Source organism: Mustela erminea, chromosome 6, assembly GCF_009829155.1.
Source record: "Mustela erminea isolate mMusErm1 chromosome 6, mMusErm1.Pri, whole genome shotgun sequence".
Classification (NCBI taxonomy): Eukaryota; Metazoa; Chordata; class Mammalia; order Carnivora; family Mustelidae; genus Mustela; species Mustela erminea.
The window spans coordinates 67,169,137-67,186,225 of record NC_045619.1 but is presented as its reverse complement, the minus strand read 5'-3'; the positions used below and the strand labels follow the sequence as shown (position 1 = coordinate 67,186,225).

Sequence of the window (17,089 nt, the reverse complement as noted above, 5' to 3'; positions counted from 1 at the left end):
GATTTGTTCTCTGGAGACAGATCATAGTGACCCTTGAAAACTCAGCAGAGATGGCTAGACACCAGCCTGAGGGCTCAGTGGAGCTACTGAAAACCTGTAAGAAGATAATGACAGGACAAAAGCTCTGTCATAACATGATTGTCTTCAAGTGGCACCTCTCTGCCAGGTGCCCAAGTTCTCTTCAATTGGGCCTCAAAACAGTATTCTCCAAAACAGAATCTCTCCAAAACAGTATGGGCTCTCTTATTCATCCCTCTCTCTATTTTTTTTTTAAGATTTTATTTATTTAGTTGACAGAGAAAGAGAGAGAGAGAGCGTGAGAGCACAAGCAGGCAGAATGGCAGGCAAAGGGAGAGGGAAAAGCAGGCTCCCAGCTGAGGAAAGAGCCCAGTGTGGTGTTTGATCCCAGGACGCAGGGATCATGACTTGAGCAGAAGGCAGACGCTTAACTGATTGAGCCACCCAGGTGCCCCCATCCCTCTATATCTAACTGGGCCCAACTCCTGCTAACATTTCCTTCAAAACGAGCCTTTCTTCTTCTCTTATCAGAGTCAACCCCCTAGTCTAGGCCCAACCCATTTCATTCTTGGAACTGCGAAGCCCTCCTCCCAGTGAGGCCCTGGCTTATTCATCTTTGCAAACCCAGCATCTAACATATTTCTTGGTACATGGCAAGCATTCAATAAGGTATACTCTAAACTGAGGTTGAGAAGAAACAATCACAAGATTATTCCATATTGCGGTTAAAAAAATTAGAGTCCTTTCTCATTAATCCCATGGTGGTCAGGGGAGGTGTCTCATCTGGAGAGGTTTCTTTTCTTTTCTTTTCTTTTTTTTTAAGATTTTATTTATTTATTTGACAGATCACAAGTAGGCAGAGAGGGAGGGGGAAGCAGGCCCCTCCGCTGAACAGAGAGCCTGACGCAGGGCTCAATCCCAGGACCCCGAGATCATGACCCAAGCCGAAAGCAGAGGCTTTAACCCACTGAGCCACCAAGGCGCCCCTCTGGAGAGGTTTCTAATTAGGTCCCAGCAGATATGAAGAGGGATTGAGAGGAAGGAGTGGTGAAGCAGAAGTACAGTTTACCAGCTAGCATTGGGGGTAAATCCGACAAGCTGAGTTTTCAGTGGATAATTCTCCCTAATTTCCCCCAACCCCAGTAGGCTGATCAGGGATAATTAACAAGAGAAGCAGGGTGTAAGAGATGAGTTTGTCCCAAGCCCGCAAACCAGTCATTTGCTGATTTCAGGCTCATTTCTTGCCACACTATCCCCAGGCTATAACTTTTTTTAGATACCAAGTCTCTTTCTTTTCTTTTCTTTTCTTTTCTTTTCTTTCTTTCTTCTCTCTCTCTCTCTCTTTTTTTTTTTTTAACATAATCTCTATGCCCAACCTGGGGCTTGAACTCACGACCAGGGGATCAAGCATCACATGCTCCAGTCACCGAAGCAGCCAGATACCAAGTTTCTACTATCTTCCTTCACACCTAAACCCTCAACGGGTCTCAAGGCTAAAGTCTAAATTGCACATCTTACCTGTTTAAAAACTGTTGCCACCCTACCTACACATAAGGCTCATTTTCCAGGAATCTTCTTTCTCCCAGCTACACACTGCAACCTCCAATCTCCTTTCCACAAACCCTCTTTTGTTCTCCACAGTGAGTTCCTCGCTGTCAAAGGAATGAGATTCTTACTAGTTGCCTACGCTCACACCTTACCTCTGAACTCCAAATGGCTCTTCTTCTGCCACTCACCTTTGCCCACAGAAACCTCTCTTTTCTAACCATTCTCTTCTTACACCATCAATATAGTTCGATTTAGTACTTAATTTTTCGGATGTTTTCCATCCCATGTGTGTCAGCTTCCCCAGCACACCCACACTCAGAATTAAAGTATGCAACCAGTCTCCACTTGGGAGATCCTCCCCACCCCACCCCCACCCCCGCCTCCAAAAGCAACAGAGGCGGCACCCGAATGCTTACCAAGACTGCCTGGTGAATTTTAATTTGGATTTGTTGACGTTAAAATCGGTATCGCGACCCCCAAGGATTCTTGAGTTGCCTGCTGTGTATATGTTTTGCGTTCCACCTGGAAACCCAATGCAACACAAGTATTCAAGGCAATGTTTAAACATGAATACAAGGGAGGGCTGAGAAAATTACTTTTCTTTTTTTTTTTTTTTTTTTTAAAGATTTTATTTATTTATTTGACAGAGAGAGATCACAGGTAGGTAGAGAGACTGGCAGAGAGAGAGAGCGGGAAGCAGGCTCTCTGCTGAGCAGAGAGCCCGATGTGGGACTCGATCCCAGGACCCTGAGATCATGACCAGAGTCGAAGGCAGCGGCTTAACCCACTGAGCCACCCAGGCGCCCCAGAAAATTACTTTTCAAACCGCAGAATCTAACAATCCCTGTAGAATGTTTAACACCCAAAAACCTCGAGAACAGTATGTTGGACGCAAATCACGAATGGACTCCCAACAACCTCCAAGTTACTCAAAATACGTGCAGCAGAGATGCTTCGCTGATGGATCTAGCCTAAATAAAGCCTCGGGAAAGTCCCACCCACCCTCTTCTCGCCAGGCGTGGAATTCTGCTGACTCCACCCCTTCTAAGAACGCTCCTCTGTGATTGGTCACCACGAGTCCTGAAACTGCCCAATCGCGTACGAGCAGCTGCTTTAGCTTCCTTAGCTTGCAGGAGGAACATGGCGGACCGGCTCACACAGCTGCAGGACGCGGTGAACTCGGTGAGCAATTTCGCTCTCTTAGTCTCTGTCTTCCCTTTTCTGATGTATAAACGAGAGGAAAAGGGGCCCGAGAAAAACACCCGCAAGTGGGGAGCGGACTGAGGCGGGATTTCAGCAAGAAGCGCTGGCGGCGGCGGGAGGCGGCGCGGCGTCCTGGGAGGTTTGAGGCCGGCTGCGGGCTTTGCGGAGAGCTGAGGGAGGGAGCAGCCTCGTTCGCCTGAAAAGTAGAGGATCTGTCTGTCAGGACCCTTAGGCGTCACGGTCCTGTCTTGTTCTCTGGGAACAGTTTTATTTTATTGTCAGTAGCGCTTCTGGGATCTCTTCTCTTCCGGGGGTAAGGGGAGACGCAGCAGGAGCTGCTTTTTCCCTTATCAGTGTAAGCCGCGGAAGAGAGACTGGGCTCCTGATGAGCTGTTTTCGTTAAATGTCAGCCGAGAGTATTTCTTTCCCTGGACTTTCACGTTGAGGCTGGAGTGATGTGAGGTGAGTTTTGTTTCATCTTAGTTGGTTCCTATAGACAAAGGGTTTCGTTCCGTCTCTTGGCGCTCTCTAGCATCAGTTTGGGGAAAACTGACGTGCTTACGAGAGTCAATTTTGTAACGCTTGTGTATGTTCCCACTTATTTAAGTCGTCTTTAATGTGTCTCAGAAAGTCTCCTTCCTCGTAAGTGCCAGATCTTTTAAGTCGACCCCCTTCCGTTGATCGTTCTTATTTTTCCGGTTCTGCCTAACTGGCGAGTTTATGCAAACCGAAGGATTCATGTACTCATTACCATTAACAGTTAAAGGGTTTCCCATTAGTAGTTATATTTTTCGTTGTCGTTCTATTTATATTTTGATGTCCCAGGTAAAATGTCTGTATAGAGAGAATATGTTAACTGGAAAATCTTAAGTATCTGGTCCCTTGCCAATTTTTTCACACTGGAGGCTAGGAAGTGAGGATTCTTATCATTGCATCATCAATCTTTGTTCACTTCCAGGCTGTGAATCTGCCTGTGAAAAACTGATCTACTCTGCACATAAAATAAGACCTTTTAGGACTGAGAGGGCTAGCCCCTAAATGTTGATGAAATCACTAGGATAAATTCTATGTTATGGTAACTTGCCTGGGCTGCCAGCCAACTTCCCTCTTAGAGATCTTCTTTGAGGCTTTTCAAAATCAAATTGTAATGATGCTTCTGGGTACAAATGTTATTTTAGGAGAAATGTTGCATATTCATATACGTCTTGTAACCAGAAAGTTAGTAGGAGAAAGTGAATATGGCCTTAGCTCCAGGGTTAGCAAGCTGATAATTGGATTTTGGGGAGAAACCTCTGGGTTAACAAGTATGAATGCCTACTGTGTATGTAAGCATTATCATGTTTACAGAGAAATACTCCTTAAGGAGTTCACAGTCTAATTAGAAAGATGTCATATACTCAAGAGACATTTAAATAACATGAAAGTAGTATTTGGGTAGGTAGTTATAATGAATCAAATGTCTTCAACTGTAAGTGCTGAGGTAAATTGGAATGTAGAGTGATATGCATTAAAATAGAGCAGATCTTCTTAGCATTGATCTAAATTACAGTTATTTGTAAAGTTATTAAAATAACATTTGTTTTTATCCTCTTGAGAACTCCATGAGGACAGAAACTATGTCTTGTTCACTGTATCAATCTAATGTTTATATACAATAGAGTTTTACTTTTGATACTATTTGTTGAATAAATGGATTTTGAGAGCTTTTGAAGAACACAGCAGATAGCCACCGTGTTGAATTTTGTGCATGTGTGTTTTTTCCATTCCTTAGAACAATAGTGTAATGTGAAAATGTTTCCAACTTAAAAATGAAAAACCCTATTCAGGTTACCAGAACCAGAACTAGAATACACATTTGTGCATTTTTTGAGCACTTACTGTTGCTCCATTTCAAGTAGTAGAATGTGAGCAACACAGTATAGTCAGGAATTAATTTATCACTAGTTAGGTATATATAAAGGATTAGTAGAAAATGAATAAGTAGAGTTGAGTTAGATTATTGAAAGTTTTGAAATAGCCTGAAGAGTTGGAGATTAATCTTAAAGGCCATGTTGGGGTGAGCTCAAAAAATTTTTTAAAGGTTTATTTATTTGAGAGAGAGGGTGCACATAAGCAGGAGGGGAAGAGGGAAAGGGAGAGAATCTTCACCAGATTCCACATGGAGCCCAACACAGGGCTTGATCTCGCAACCCTGAGATAACTACCTGAGCCAAAACCCTGAGTTGGACCTTAACCAACTTTGCCACCCAGGCTCCCCTGAGCCCCAAATTTTTAAGCAGGGTAAAATAACATAGTGAAATGGAAAACAAGAAGGAGGCTATTGTAACAATTCTATTGTGAGATAATTACAGAGGCAATGATGATAGAATGAAAAAGGAATAGAAGGATTTGAAGATGAAAGTGAGAGTCTGAAGTTAGACTGCTAGTAACTAGGAGATTCTCAGTACAAATTAGATATTAAAGGAAACAGTTGATTTTGAGTTCTGTTTAATGGCAGAGAAACTTAGTGGAAGTGGTCATGCACTGATTGGAAATAAAAAAACTGAGGTTCAAGAGGTCAGGACAATTGAGGGAAGCTGTTTGGGAGGATAGGAGTCTTAAGTTTGCTGCTTGTAAGGAAGTGGTATTCTCAGTCTTCAGAACTGCTTAAGGAATAGTTTTAGAGCAGTGGGAATTTACAACTTGAGTCATGGAGAAAACATTTCCAAATACTTAAGGTGGAGTCCCTTTTCTCTCTCTTTTTTAAAAATTGAGGTATAATTGACATAATATTAGCTTCAGGTGTACAGCATAATGATTCAATATTTGTGTATATTGTGAAAAGATCACAATAAATCTAGTTAACATGTCACCATACTGTAGTTACAAAGTTAAATTTTTTTTTAAAGATTTTATTTATTTATTTGACAGAAATCACAAGTAGGCGGAGAGGCAGGCAGAGAGAGAGAGAGAGAGCAGGAAGCAGGCTCCCCGCTGAGCAGAGAGCCCGATGCGGGGCTCGATCCCAGAACTCTGGGATCATGACCTGAGCCGAAGGCAGAGGCTTTAACCCGCTGAGCCACCCAGGCGCACCACAAAGTTAAAATTTTTATCTTTTTTTTTTTTAATTTTATTTATTTATTTGACAGAGAGAGATCACAAGTAGGCAGAGAGGCAGGCAGAGAGAGAGAGAGGAGGAAGCAGGCTCCCCGCTGAGCAGAGAGCCCGATGCGGGACTCGATCCCAGGACCCTGAGATCATGACCTGAGCCGAAGGCAGCGGCTTAACCCACTGAGCCACCCAGGTGCCCCAAATTTTTATCTTTTGATGAGAACTTCTACTCTCTTAGCAACTTTCAAAAATACAACACAGTATTAACTGTAGTCACCATACTGTACATTATATCCCATGACTTATGTATTTTATAACTGAAAGATTGTATACTTTTTGACCCTGTTTACTCTTTTTGCTCACTTTAACCTGCACCTCATCTCTGATAACCACTAGTCTGTCCTTTGTGAGCTCAGTTTTTGTTTTGTTTAGATTCCATATATAAGTAACATTATGTAGTATTGGTCTTTCTCTGACTTATTTCATTCAACGTAATGCCCACAAAGTCCTTTCATGTTGCAAATGTCAAAATCCTCCTCCCCACTTTTTAAAAAGATTTAATTTATTCATTTGAGATAGCGGGAGAGAGCAGGAGCAGGGGAGGAGAGGGAGAAGCAGGCTCCCTGCTGAGCCAGGAGCCCAGACACAGGGCTTGATCCCAGGACCTTGGGATCATGACCTGAGCTAAAGGCAGACGCTTAATTGACTGAGCCACCCAGGTGTATCCCCCCCCTTTTTTAATGGCTGAATAATGTTCCTCTGTGTGTGTATAACAGTTTCTTCATTCATTCATCCATCAATGGCCTTAAGATTTCTTAAGGTGGAGTCTTTTCCATGCTATTTCTTTATCCTTGTAACTACTTTAGTCTCAAAAAAAGGGAACTGTGTACTTTGTTATATGAGTTATACATTTTAAAATTTATCCTAGGGCACTAGGATGACTTTTATTTGCCAGTCAAATTTGCTCTTTCCCACCGCTACCTCCCCCCACAAAATCCTTACTTATGCTTATAACAAATATTGGCATAATTTCTCTTATTATTCTCTTACCTTGGGACAAAAACAAAGATTATATTGTATTTCCTTTTAACTGTTTCGAGTATGTTGATACCAAACCTTGTTTCTTTGCCTGATTAACACATTTAATTGTTGTTAATAATAACTGGCTAATTTTATCCAAAATTATTCCTGTTCTGTTCCCTTGCTCAGAGGTCATTATTATAGAAACTTATTTTTGTTGCTATTACAGATAAAATCCTGAAAACTGATAAATCCTTTCTAACTCTGACACATTTTCTTTGGCCTCAAGCTTGCAGATCAGTTTTGTAATGCCATTGGAGTGTTGCAGCAGTGTGGTCCTCCTGCTTCCTTTAGTAATATTCAGACAGCAATTAACAAAGATCAGCCAGCTAATCCTACGGAAGGTAAATTTTCTTGGCTTGTCTTAATTTGACCATCATATACATATACATGATGATACATGTAATCCTTTAAGATTAAGTTTATTGAGAAATGTAACTTACTTATAGCTTTTTTACAGTCTTGTTGTTTGAGAATATTACTGAAAGTTTTGTTATAAAAGAAATGAATTTGTTACAGTCAATTTATATAACATTTCATAATTCCATTCATGTCAAATAATAGATTGTTACTCCTTTAGAGATGAATTTATATGAATTTAGCTGAATTTCACTTGAGGGACCTTAATAAGGAAGACATCCCATTAACAGATTCCTTTTTTCAATTGACTGGCATATTGTCCTTAAAAATGAAATAATTATGTTTAATTCCCAATTTGAGTTAATAGTAACTCTAATTCTCAAACATGTAATAGGATTGGTGTGTTAAAATTACATTTTAATCATTCAAAGTCTGGTACAGAAGAAGTTTATGAAGTTTTCTGCTTTCATTAGCTTCAAATTTAATTTCTTTTTCTGAAAACTTGACATTCCCTAATACTCTGAATGAGTGATATCTTTCTTTAGAATATGCACAGCTTTTTGCAGCACTGATTGCACGAACAGCAAAAGACATTGATGTTTTGATAGATTCATTACCCAGTGAAGAATCTACAGCTGCTTTACAGGTAAAAATCTTTTTTCCTTTGAGAAATTTGCTAGTAGAGAAATTTTTTTTTTTTTTTTTTTAGATTTTGTTTCTTTATTTGACAGAGAGAGAGATCACAAGTAAGCAGAGAGGCAGGCAGAGAGTGGGGGGGAAGCAGGCTCCCCACTGAGCAGAGAGCCCGATGTGGGACTCGATCCCAGGACTCTGAGATCATGACCTGAGCATGAGCCTGAGCAGAGGCTTAACCCCCTGAGCCACCCAGGCACCCCCCTAGTAGAGAATTTTGATTAAAGGAGATAGATTTTTTTTAAAAAGATTTATTTATTTATTTATTTATTTAAGTAATCTCTACTTCAATATGGGCCTTGAACTCATGATCCCAAGATTAAGAGTCACATGTTCCTCTGACTGAGCCAACTAGGTTCCCCAAAGGAGATTTAATATCTTTTGTTATAGTATTCAGTTTCCTTAAGATTGTTTTATTTATTTATTTTTTTTAAGATTTTATTTATTTGTCAGAGAGAGAGCGAGAGAGAGAGCGAGCAAGCAAAGGCAGACAGAATGGCAGGCAGAGGCAGAGGGAGAAGCAGGCTCCCTGCCGAGCAAGGCGCCCGATGTGGGACTCGATTCCAGGATGCTGGGATCATGACCTGAGCCGAAGGCAGCTGCTTAACCAACTGAGCCACCCAGGCATCCCTAAGATTTTATTTTTAAGTAATCTCTACACCTAGCATGGGGCTTGAACTCAAAACCCTGGGATCAAGAGTCGCATGCTCCATAGAATGAGCCAGCCAGGTTCTCCATGATTAAATTTTAAAATTGAGGTTTTGTTAATTGTAAAGTAGTGTAGTTTATTAAAGACCATGCTGAGTATATTGGTTGTCCAATTTTGAGCTATAAGTAAACTTCTATTTTTCTCATTTTGGCTCTTTTCCACTCTTTTGGGTAGTATTCTGGGTGTGGAGTAGAATGTCCACAAGCCGTGTGGAAGAGAGTCATATGTAGACATTCAGAGATGTCTGACTGAAAATTCATTCTTTTAAATAATTCATACAGGGGATAACTCTTAAAAAATCATGTGATTTTAGAATTCCTGACACCAAGAAACCTATCATAATGGTTTCAGAGTCCTCCAGATTTAAAAGTAAATACTTCTCTCATTTTTTATTTCCTTCTCAACTCTTACTAACCTCCAAGTTTTTCATTTCTCAAAAGATTTTTTAATTTGTGTCTTACAAAGGCTGCTAGCTTGTATAAGCTGGAAGAAGAAAACCACGAAGCTGCTACATGTCTGGAGGATGTTGTTTATCGAGGGGACATGCTTCTGGAAAAGATACAAAGTGCACTTGCTGATATTGCGCAGTCACAACTGAAGACAAGGAGTGGTACCCATAGTCAGTCTCTTCCAGACTCCTAGAACTGGTATATACCATGTGGCTGAGAAAAGAACTATTTCAGTGCCATTAAGAATTCTGCATCAAATTTAGATGTAAGCCTTACCAACAGTTACAGAAACATTAAGCACTATGACACGTTACCTTTTTAGCTATTTTTTAATAGTCTTCTATTTTCACTCTTGATAAGTAAGCCTCTAAAATTGCGATTGAACCAGCTTTAAACCATCATTATACCATCATTTTTTATTATTGAAATGAAATTACTGAGGTAGATATTGCATTAATGGTTATAATTAAACAGATGTACTTTAAAATTCTATTGTGATGTTTCTATCTTTATTTTATCAAATTTCTACAGTTTTTTTTTTGCAAATCAAAACATCCCTCAAGCCAGAGAGATGGTAAGTGTAGAGATATGGGGCATTTCAATTTAGGCTAGTATCCTTCTGCCTCTTCAGAGGTTTCATTATATAAATTTGGAGCTTGAGCAAGGAAAGTTTCTGAAACCATGTTGCTTTGGTGAAACAGAGTGCTATGGGGTACCTACCTGTGAGGCTCAGTCAGTTTGGCCCTTGCCTTTGGCTCGGGTCATGATCCTGGAGTTCTGGAATCAAGCCTGGAATCAGGCTCTCTGCTCAGCTGGGAGCCTGCCTCTCTCCCTCTGCTTGTCGCTGCCCCTGGTTGTGCCCTCTCTCTCTTTTTCTTTTCCTCCCTCTGTGTCAAACAAATAAATAAAATCTTTAAAAAAAAAAAAAAAAAGAAAGAAAGAAAGAAAAAGAAACAGAAGGCTAGTGTGGCTGGATGAGAGACTAGATCACTTTTCTGGAAATGTTCTTCTTTTTCTAGAACTTCATACTCATTGTACTTCACCTCCACATGTGTTTCTACTAAGAAATTATCTTCCCTATCTGTAGAATTCCTGTGCTTTTGTGAGAGGATTTTTCTTCATCCTGAACTATCCTTTCCCGTATCTCTTGATCTGCTTTTTCCATTCTTCTTAATTTGCATTGTGAAGTATGTTCCCAGAGTCATTGATTTCTTCTTATCCTTTTTTTTTTTTTAAAGATTTTATTTATTTATTTGACAGAGAGAGATCACAAGTAGGCAGAGAGGCAGGCAGAGAGAGAGGAAGAAGCAGGCTCCCTGCTGAGCAGAGAGCCCGATGCAGGACTCGATCCCAGGACCCTGAGATCATGACCTGAGCCGAAGGCAGCGGCTTAACCCACTGAGCCACCCAGGCACCCCTCTTCTTATCCTTTTTATTTATCTGAAGGTTCTGCTGATCTTATTAACCTCTCAGTTTTTATTCCTGCATTCTAATCTGACCAGAACCTAATTCTACTACATAAATTACTTTAACATTTTCTGCATTCCATCTTATTTTGTTACTGCTAACATTTGTGTCAGTGTGATCAAGTATGATTGTGCACCAACTCTTCCTTCTCCTTGAATCCTTTGATTATTTCCACAAGAATGCTGGAGTTGAAATGTATTCTACATTGTAACTGATTCTGTCTCCTGAGGCTACATTTTTCAGAATATCCTGAGCTACATTTCCTGCAATCTGTTACTATCCGGAGTTTAAGAAGGTTTAAGAACAATAGTCTGAGATTCTGCCTGTTACTCCCATCATAATCAAGCTGTTCCACAGTTCTCAGAAAATACTGCTTAAAAGCACATTATAACTCCAAAATACAATTTAGAGTCATTAATTTTTAAAGTTATGTTAAATGTTATCTATACTAATAGATATTTAAAATGTTGGCTTATTCTCTCTGGCATCACTTAAAATGCATTTTATTTATTTATTTATTTATTTAAATTTTTAAGTAATCTTTTGGGTTGGAGCTCACAACCCTGAAATCAAGAGTCACATGCTTTACCAACTGAGCCAGTCAGGCATCCCATGAGTAATCATGCTTTCTTTATTTTTTAAGTTTTATTTATTTACGTAATCTTTCTACACCTAATATGGGGCTTGAACTCACAATCCCAAAGTCAAGAGTCCCACTTGTCTCACTCCCCTGACTGAGACAGCCAGGTGCCCATTTAAAATGAATTTTATTTTTATTTATTTATTTATTTGAGAGTGAGAGAGTACACAAGCTAGGGGTGGGGAGGTGGGGAGAGGCAGAGGGAGAAGCAGACTCCCCGCTGAGCAGGGAGCCCAGTGATGCAGGGCTTCATCCTGGGACCCTGGGATCATGACCTGAGCTGAAGGCAGATACTTAATTGACTGAGCGAAACAGGTGCCCTGTAAAATGAATTTTATTTTTAAATACTAGCATGAGGTGGAAGATAACTCATAAAAGAAAGTAATATTCAAAGTACTGAAAAACACAATTAGCCCCAAGAGAGAAGTATAAGAAGTTATAGCCTTAAACTGTTAGATTACTGTTATCCTTATCTGAGATTTTTTATATTTGAAATTGCCTGTTTTTTCTGGTTTAAGGTATTACAGAAAAAGAACAATACACATTCTGAAATATTCATAAAGATTGTATGACATAATTCATAAAGACTGTATATAACAGCTTTTCTTAGCTGTCATTTTGTGGACATGGCTGTTGGGTGAGGAAGTCCTAAAAGCTGAAATGGGTATATGGGCAGTGATAGTTTTGCTGCCTGGTACATGGCTTTAGGAGGACAAAAAACAATGGATGTCTGTGTCTTTCATCCTCTAATTCTTCCCTCCCTTTCTACTCAGATTTAAGTTGTTTTAAGGAGAAAACTCCTTAAAAATGGGGCTATGGTCTCTTTCTTCCCAAAGGACCATAGACCCTATATCCCTGTTGGAATTTTCTGGAGAATTCAGGAAAGGAGGGACCCAACCCTTCATGGCTTTGTTGGATATGGGTGCTATCGTACTTGGTCTAGTGGGGAGAAGGGACATGCAAATTCAACTTTGGGTCTAGGTAGAGTGACCAGTGAGGATGTTAAATATAAATTTATTGCTAAATATAACTTTGAGCTCAATCTGATAACACTGGTCATGGCTTCTACTATGAACATACTATTGGAATAGACATTCTGTGCCCTTGTAATTCCTCATGCAAATGCCAGAGAAGATACACCCATTCAGAACATGCTAAAGGGAGAGAAGTAGTCGTGTGATCTGTAAAACAGTCGCCAACCCATCTCCTTGTCCTTTGTCTATGAAGCACCTGGCCGTTGACAATTGAATACTGTGCTCCTGGAAAACAGTTACGGTTTCTCCATCTTATTGTATTCCTGGCAGTGACTTACTGCAAAGAACCACCTTTCCCTGTATGGCTTTGTTCATATGTGACAAAGCTGGACCCAGACCTCCAAATTCCCATTGTTTGTCTCTTAAATGGTTAGTTGAACTATTTGTCCCCACAGACCAATCTGGACAAAATACCTTAAAAGGACCTAATCAAACTTTAGGCTTCTCCCCTCACAAACCCCTGAACTTTAATCCACCCTCAGTCTGAACCTGCACTGGAATGTGGAATAGTACATCCTCAGACACTTCCTGAAAATTAACTAACCACTGAAAAAGACTTCCACTTATCAACCATCTCCTTATGTCCATCTGATCTTTGAGAGAGTTGGAGATCTTATTTTCAGAGCATTCTCATTGCCACAATATTTTCCAATAAAGTTTTTTTGTACCTAAGTGTGGATTTGTTTTTACTTGATAATATTTGTGTAGGAAAAAAAAACCTCATCTTCTCTCATCACATACCCCCAGGGGCTAAGGCTGGGGCAAAGGGGGCTGAGGCACTCATTCACTGTGAAGTAATAAATCTCTCAGAACATCTTATGTGTACATTAGGATAAAATTCATAAAGAAAATATTAATAGTAAATATTAAAAGCCCAACCCTATGAAATGTAAATAACTCCGGGATGAAAGAAGAAATTATAATGGAGATTAGGACATAATTCAGAACTTAATGAAAATATTATGTACAGAAACATGGGGAGAGCAGTAGATGTGCCAGGGAGGTGACCTTGCAGCAGGTAATAAATCATTAATCAAGATGTCTTCAGTGTCTGAGCCTCCCAGCTTTAAAAAGGAACCACCCAAAGAGACAGACTTTCAAAATCCAGGGCGCAGAGGTCCATACAACAACCTTATTTCAAGTTGTGAACCCAGAGCTCTTCATTAAGCCTAACCTGTAATGGCTTTTGGATTCGCATGGCTTACATTGGTTATCTACATGCAACACAAGAGAATACGAAGACCCTCTCTGAAGCTATTGATAGTGAGGGATACAGTTTTTTTTTTTTAAGATTTTTTAAATTTTATTTGTCAGAGAGCGTGAACACAGGCAGAGGCAGAGGGAGAAGCAGACTCCCTGCCGAGCAAGGAGCCCGATGTGGGACTCGATCCCAGGACGCTGGGATCATGACCTGAGCCGAAGAAAGCTTCCCAACCAACTGAGCCACCCAGGCGCCCCTGAGGGATACGGTTTTATAAGGAGGAAAACCTCTCAATGGGATTAATAGTGCTGGATACTGCAGATGGAGCTTTACTGAGGGCTCTGAAAGCTTCAGATGAAAGATAATGTAGTGTCCTGCTTCTTGGTCTAGAATGTGTTCATGAGGAAAGAGAGCAGTTGCAATCAGGTCGCGAGAGTAAATTTTAAATTTCATCCTTGCAAAGCTGCAGCCCTTATCTCAGTCTCCACAAAAAGAGCTTCTCCTCGCATAACAGTGCTGTGAAATCGAAGTTGTTTTTGCTAATTATTAAGTTCTATGTAATAAAAGCACTCAGTGTTGTTAAAAAACAAGTAAAAACTTGTGACATTCTTCTAAGCATTTAGGAGAAAATGCAAGTGTTACCTTCCTTGCTTATTTTAGGGGAAAAAAAGAGGCTGATAATTCATGAGCTAAGCTTCCAGTTGAAAGAAGGAAGGAAATAAAGGCAATGGAAGAAATAAGAAAACAACCATACCATGAGAAAATATGAAAAGCTCAAAGTTGGGCTTGAAAAAGTAATAAAATTGACACCTTCTGCGAGTTTGGTCAAAGAAAAAAGAGAGATGATATAAATATACAGTATGAAGGGTTAAAGTCCTATGCATTGTTTAAAAAAATTTTTTTTAAAGATTTTTATTCATTTATTTGAGAGAGTGAGAATGAGACCACAGAGGGAGAGGGAGAAGTAGGCCTCCCGGCTGAGCAAGGAGCAGGATACGGGCTCTATCCCAGGATCCCAAGATCATGACCTGAGCCAAAGGCAGACACTTAACTGACTGAGCAACCCAGGTACCCACACTGATTTTCAAATGAGAAAATTTGAGTACTGTTATGCTAAGAAATTTGAAAATTTTTGATAAAAAGGATATTCCTAGAAAAAAAATGTAACAAACAGGCTCAAGGAAATATATAAATCATGGTCATACAATCTTTAAAAAAAAAATACAGTCAAAAGTCTTCTCCATGAATAAAGCACTAAGTCTAGAGAGTTTTATTAGTTTTGTTAAACATTCAGAGGGAAAAATTCTAATTTCACATAAAGCTCATTGTCAAAATTTCATGGACAGTGCAGAAATTAAAACCAATCTTGCTCATGAATATGCAAAAATACTAGCAAATTAAAAGCCATTACATATTAAAAATTGAATATATCACAAATTTATGTTTAATTCCAGGGATACGTGGCAGTTTTATCTTTATAAATTACTTTGTAGGGGCACCTGGGTGGCTCAGTGGGTTGGGCCTCTGCCTTCGGCTCGGGTCATGATCTCAGGGTCCTGGATCGAGCCCCGCATCGGGCTCTCTGCTCAGCGGGAAGCCTGCTTCCCCCTCTTCTCTCTGCCTGCCTCTCTGCCTACTTGTGATCTCTCTGTCAAATAAATAAAATCTTTAAATAAATAAATAAATAAATTACTTTGCATTTTTATGAATGCTAATAAGATGCTTACCATTTTTTTCTTAATTGGATCTTAAAATTGGGATTTTGATTTTGTTTTTGTTCAATGGAATTTTGTTTTTTCTTTTTTTTTTTTTTTTAAAGATTTTATTTATTTACTTGAGAGAGAGACAGTGAGAGAGAGCATGAACGAGGAGAAGGTCAGAGAGAGAAGCAGACTCCCCATGGAGCTGGGAGTCCGATGCGGGACTCGATTCCGGGACTCCAGGATCATGACCTGAGCTGAAGGCAGTCGTCCAACCAACTGAGCCACCCAGGCGTCCCTGTTTTTTCTTCTTTATTGTAACATAAAATGGTATGCTTTACAATTGCCAGAATCTTTGATTTGATTAAAAATAGTAATTTGTCACAGTAGGTTAAAATTGGAATCATATGATCATGTAACTTGTTGATAAAATTCAACGTCTATTTGTGAAAAAAACTTTTGGCAAAGGAGAAACAATTTTTAAAATATGAAGGGTCTTACAAAATACAGTGAACATCATATTGAAAGGTCAAATGTTTTTCCTTTCAGTTTGAGAATAAGACAAGGATGATTGCTATAAACATATCTACACATTTTTGTGCTGATAGTCCTAAACAATCCATCTAAGCATGAGAAGGAAACAAAAATTATAAGATTAAAAAAAAAGGAAACAAAATTATTATTTAAGGATGAAATAAGAACCTGGAGAGATAATCAAGAGGATTCCATAGATGAATTTTGGAATGATTGTTGAATATAAAAACAATGTGCAACACACCAGCCACAAATGGTAGGAAAAAAAAATACCTTTTTTTTTTTTTTTTTTAAGATTTTACTTATTTGAGAGACGGTGTGAGAGAGAGCACAAGCAGGGGGAAGGGCACAGGGAAAGAAGACTCCCAGATGAGTAGGTATCCCGAAGTGGGACTTGATCCCAGGACCCCGAGATCATGACCTGAGCCAAAGGCAGACACTTAACCCACTAAGCCACCCAGGCACCCCAGAAAAAATAGTTCTAAAAAATATCTTCCAGAGCCACCTCTGTGGTGCAGTTGGTTAGGGTGTCCAGTTCTCAGTTTGGGCTCAGGTTATGATTTCAGGGTTATGGGATGAAGCCCCTGTCAGGCTCTAGGCTCAGCACAGAGTCTACTTGAGATTCTCTCTCTCTCCCCTTGCCCCTCACGCTCTCTTTCTCTCTCTCTTTCTCAATAAATAAATAAAATCTTTCCATAGTATCAAAAATGATGTTTCAAAGAGTAAGTACAATTCAAATGTATGACAAAAATTAAGGAAAACATTGGGCGCCTGGGTGGCTCAGTGGGTTAAGCCATTGCCTTCTGCTCAGGTCATGATCTCAGGGTCCTGGAATCGAGTCCCACATCGGGCTCTCTGCTCAGCAGGGAGCCTGCTTCCCTCTCTTTCTCTCTCTCTCTCTGCCTGCCTCTCTGCCTACTTGTGATCTCTCTCTGTCAAATAAATAAATAAAATCTTTTTTAAAAAATTAAGGAAAACATTCTAAAACCTAATTTTAAAACATTTTTAAAGACCAAAAGACAGTAATACTATCTCTATGAAACAGAAGAGTCAATATTGTAAATATGACAATTTTCCATAACAGATTCATAGATTTAATACAAGTTTAACTAGGTTTCCAACTGAGATTTCTGTGGAATTTGACAAGTTATTTTTAAAATGTATTGAAAGTACAAATTGTCAATAGATATGAAGATATTCATTAGGAAAGATACCATTAATGACAGAGCTTACTTTAAGAGCAATTAACACAGGGGCACCTGGGTGGCTCAGCCGAGTTAAGTGACTACCTTCGGCTCTGGTCATGATCCCAAGGGTCCTGGGATCAAGCCCTGCATTGAGCTCGCTGCTCAGTCTGCTGCTT

The 17,089-nt window shown here is 39.7% G+C and overlaps 1 protein-coding gene across 1 annotated transcript; it reads left to right on the top strand.

Annotated features, from left to right (window-relative positions):
- Positions 1–2,642: 2,642 nt before the first annotated feature.
- On the top strand, positions 2,643–9,640 carry MED21 (mediator complex subunit 21). The gene is made up of 4 exons (XM_032347598.1): positions 2,643–2,748; positions 7,169–7,283; positions 7,845–7,945; positions 9,167–9,640. Exons 1-4 carry the CDS (start codon positions 2,707–2,709, stop codon positions 9,341–9,343), a joined length of 435 nt encoding a protein of 144 aa, XP_032203489.1. The 5' UTR covers positions 2,643–2,706; the 3' UTR covers positions 9,344–9,640.
- The last annotated feature ends 7,449 nt before the right edge of the window (positions 9,641–17,089 follow it).

Bases quoted from the DNA above. Each gene is read 5' to 3' on its own strand.
- MED21 (XM_032347598.1), top strand. From the start codon at position 2,707: ATGGCGGACCGGCTCACACAGCTGCAGGACGCGGTGAACTCG. The intron at 2,749-7,168 runs GTGAGCAATTTC...TTTGGCCTCAAG, and splicing joins TGCAGGACGCGGTGAACTCG to CTTGCAGATCAGTTTTGTAA. The intron at 7,946-9,166 runs GTAAAAATCTTT...TGTCTTACAAAG, and splicing joins AATCTACAGCTGCTTTACAG to GCTGCTAGCTTGTATAAGCT.